The following is a 3,709-nucleotide window of genomic DNA, read 5'->3' as shown; positions in this document are numbered from 1 at the left end:
GGTTAAGGGTTTAGGGTTTGCGCTGCAGGTTTGTGGAGTGGTGCCGCATGCCCACCCAGCAGACCAAGTTCGTCCTCGCCCACGACAACTTCGGGGCCAACCAGAAGGCCATTAAGGCTTGGAGGGTGAAACCCTAAACCCTAAACCCTAAACCCTAAACCCTCGCTAGTTCTGGGCCTCCTTAGCCTGTAAACCCTTATGAAGGTTGGCCGCGGCCTGCGGGCGGCCGACGCTCTGGCGCACTGCCACTGCGCAGCCTGCCCAGACACCTAGGGTTTAGGGCTTAGGCTTTAGGGTTTAGGGTTTAGGGTTTAGGGTTTGTGCGCAGGTGGACGGGGAGACCCCGAAGCGGCTGTGGATACAAGACGACTTTGCTGCAAGGTGTATTCAAGTCCACTGGGGCCCCTTCGACGAGACAGTAATATCAACTCACGAAAACGGGGACATCATGGTGCCATACCCTAAACCCTAAACCCTAAACCCTCGACATAGCAACGCTGGGCCGGCATTGCAAGCGCTGCGGCCGGCGCTTCACGCTCAAACCCCAAACCCTCGCAAACACTAAACCCTAGGATATACCCTCCACAATCGCGCCCTGCAGCAAGCCCGTTCTCTAGCCGAGCAGGCGGAGGCCGCAGCGAGGGTTTAGGGAGTAGCGAGGGTTTAGGGTTTAGGGTTTAGGGTTTGGGGGTGTGTCTGCAGGTGTGGGACGCTGCAACCGGCGAGTACATCAGCGAGCTGCGCGGCCACAAGTCCCTCATCACGTGCATGAGTTTCTCTGACGACAGAATGCTGGCCCTCACGGTCTGCTGCTGCTGCTGCTGCTGCTGTCGTCGTTGCTGCTGCTGGGTGTGCTGCTGTAGCGGTGACGGCGGTGCTGCTGGTGGCTGCTGCTGCTGCTGGCTTTGCCGCGACAACGTCCACGCGCTGCTGCGGCGGCGGTGGGTTCGTTGCTCTATCTTTTCTATTATTTATCTGCTGCTGCTGCTGCTGCTGCTGCTGTTCAGAGCTGCTCAGACGGCACAGCAAAGTTATGGTCAACGAAGGACTGGGAGTGTTTGAAGGTAAACTTTTTTCCATTTGTAGAAATCTGGCAGGAGGCGCCCTTTGCTGCGTCTGTGGCTGCTGCTGCCTGGCATCCGCTCACTGCTGCTGCTGCTGCTGCTGCTGCTGCAGACGTACACTACCGACCGGCCATTGAACTCTTGCGCGCTGAGTCCGCTGCTGACCCACCCTGGCTCCGAGCGGAAGCTGCACTTGCTGCTGGGTGGCGGACAGGCGGCTGAGGATGTCACAACTACAGGCAAGTTGCCGTTGCGTTGCTGCTGCTGCTGCTGCTGCTGCTGTTGCTGCTGTGGGCATTGCTGCTGCTCCTTTGGGTTTCCGGCTGCGGCTTGTGTGCTTTCATGAACTGCGGAAGCATGAGTGGTCTGTTGAGTTGGGTTTTGATTTCATGACTGTGGGTGTCCGTCCACATGGACAACGCTGCAGCAGCAGCGCAGCAGCAGCAGCAGCAGCAGCGTTCCCCCAATCTCTGCGTGCTGGCTGCAGGGGCCCCCGGCTGCATCCGTGGGGCCCCAGCTGCTCTGTCACTAAAAATCTCACCAACAGCAGAAAATAATGAGCACTAAGAAGCACTTTTAAAGGGTTGTGTGGAAATAAATGCAATTTGGAATGCCTAAAAGTGAAGAAGTGCAAGTTCCAAGGACTGGATGTGAAATAATGAGAACTTTTAAAGGGTTGAATGGGGAGAAGTGCAATTTCAAAGGGTTGAAAGTGAATAAATGAAATATTAAAATTTCGAATATGAAAAAATATAATTTCAAAAGGTTGAATGCCAACTCTTTGAAGTGCAACTTCAAAGAGTTGGATGCGGGGAAATGCAGTTTCAGAGGATGAATATTAATAAATGCGATTTCAAATGCGAAGTAATGCACTTTCAAAGGGCTGAATGTGAATGAGTTCAATTTGAAGAAGTTCAATTTGAAGAAAGGATTGAATGCGGAGAAGTGCAACTTCAAAGGGTTGAATGAAAAGAAGTGAAGTTTCAAAAGGTTAAATGAAAAGGAGTGAAGTTCCCAAGGGCTAAATGCGAATAAGTGCACTTTCAAAAGGCTGCATGCAAGTAAATGCGCCTTCAAATGCGAATAATTCCGTTATTAGAGAGTTGAATGAAAGTGGGTTTAATTTGAAGAATTGAATGTGAATTTGTGCACTTTCAAAGTGCTTATTGCGAATAAGTGAGCTTTGAAATTGGAGTAATTGGGCTTTCAAAGGATCAAATGGAAACGAATTGAATTTAAGAAGTCGGATGCGAATAAATGCATTTTGAAGGAGTTGAATGAAACTGAATTGAAGTTGAAAGTAGAATGCGAATAAATGCGCTATCAAAGGGCTGATGGGAACAAATGCACCTTCAAATCTGAACAAACACAATTTTTAGGGATCAATGGAACCGAATGTGCTTTTGAATCTAAAATATCTTTTCTAGGGGTCAAAAGGACTAAATTGAATTGAATTTGGCTGCGGAAAAATGCTCTTTGAAAGGGTTGAATGGGAATTGTTGCACTTTCAAAGGGCTGAATGCAAATAAATGCGCTATCCAAGGACTAAATGGACTAAATGGGAACAAGAGCACTTCTAAGTCTGAATAAATACCTTTGCAAGGGGTTAATGCGAACAAAAGGGCTTTCGAATCTGAACAAACGCCCCTTCAAGGGTTCCAAAAGACAAATTGATGCTGCTTGCGGCGGAGTGGACCTGCGCAGCGGTTTGAATGTGAAGAAACGCACTTTCAAGGGAGTAAATAAAGGGAATAAACACCTTTCAAGGGGTTAATAAGAACAAAAGCACTTTATATGAACAAACACCCCTTCAAGGGTTCAAAAGGACTAAATTGAATTTGCGTTCGTGCGGCGGAGTGGACCTGCGCAGCGGTTTGAATGCGAGTAAATGCATGCTCAAAGGTTTGAATAAAGTAATTAAACACTTTTCAAGGGGCCAAGAGGAACAAAAGCACTTTATATGAATACGCACCCCTTGAAGGGTTCAAGGTGTAGACTGAATGCAAGTTCGTGCGGCGAAGTGGACCTGCGCGGCGGTTTGAACGCGCGTAAGCGCGCGTTAAAAGGGGTGAATAAGGGGTTTATAAGATGCATAAACACTTAAGGGTTTCTCCATCTGGAAAGCACTTTCGCGGGCACGAACAAACCTCCGGAGGGTCCAAGTGTGCACGGAATGCACTGCGCAGCGAGCGGGGAAGGCAAGTTCGAGGCGCTGCTGTACCACGTAGTGCGCGGCGAAGAAATCGCTAGCTGCAAAGGCCACTTCGGGCCGCTGCACACGCTGGCTTGGAAGCCAGACGGCAGCGGCTACGCCTCTGGCGGAGAAGACGGCTACGTCCGCCTCTACTCCTTCGACGAAGAGTACTTCACAGACGACAAGTTCCAGTGAACCCGCCAGTCTGCTGCTGCTGCGCTGCTGCTGCGCTGCTGCACAGTTGCGCTGCGGCTGCGCTGCTGCACAGTTGCGCTGCGGCGCGGCGCTGCGGCGGCGCTGCGGCGGTGCTGCAGTGCTGCGGCGGCGCTGCGGCCACGAACGGGGAAGTGCAGCAGACGTGAGTTCTGCTGCGCTGCTGCGGAAGGTGCAGCAAACACGCCGGTGCTGCTGCGCTGCGGCGACGCCGGGAAAGGAGCAGCTACGGGGGCGC

The 3,709-nt window shown here is 51.5% G+C and overlaps 1 protein-coding gene across 1 annotated transcript; it reads left to right on the top strand.

Moving 5' to 3' along the window:
- Window positions 1–47: 47 nt before the first annotated feature.
- ETH_00010095 (Eukaryotic translation initiation factor 3 subunit I) lies at window positions 48–3,453 on the top strand (the record flags this gene model as incomplete). Its single annotated transcript, XM_013380710.1, has 6 exons — window positions 48–125; window positions 329–451; window positions 703–804; window positions 1,008–1,064; window positions 1,177–1,303; window positions 3,170–3,453. The coding sequence occupies 6 exons, from the start codon at window positions 48–50 to the stop codon at window positions 3,451–3,453; spliced, it is 771 nt and encodes a 256-aa protein (XP_013236164.1).
- Between the last annotated feature and the right edge of the window lie 256 nt (window positions 3,454–3,709).

Source organism: Eimeria tenella, genomic scaffold (genome assembly GCF_000499545.2).
Source record: "Eimeria tenella Houghton genomic scaffold, Eth_scaff826, whole genome shotgun sequence".
NCBI classification, from domain to species: domain Eukaryota; phylum Apicomplexa; class Conoidasida; order Eucoccidiorida; family Eimeriidae; genus Eimeria; species Eimeria tenella.
This window is presented reverse-complemented; position numbering and strand designations above follow the sequence as displayed.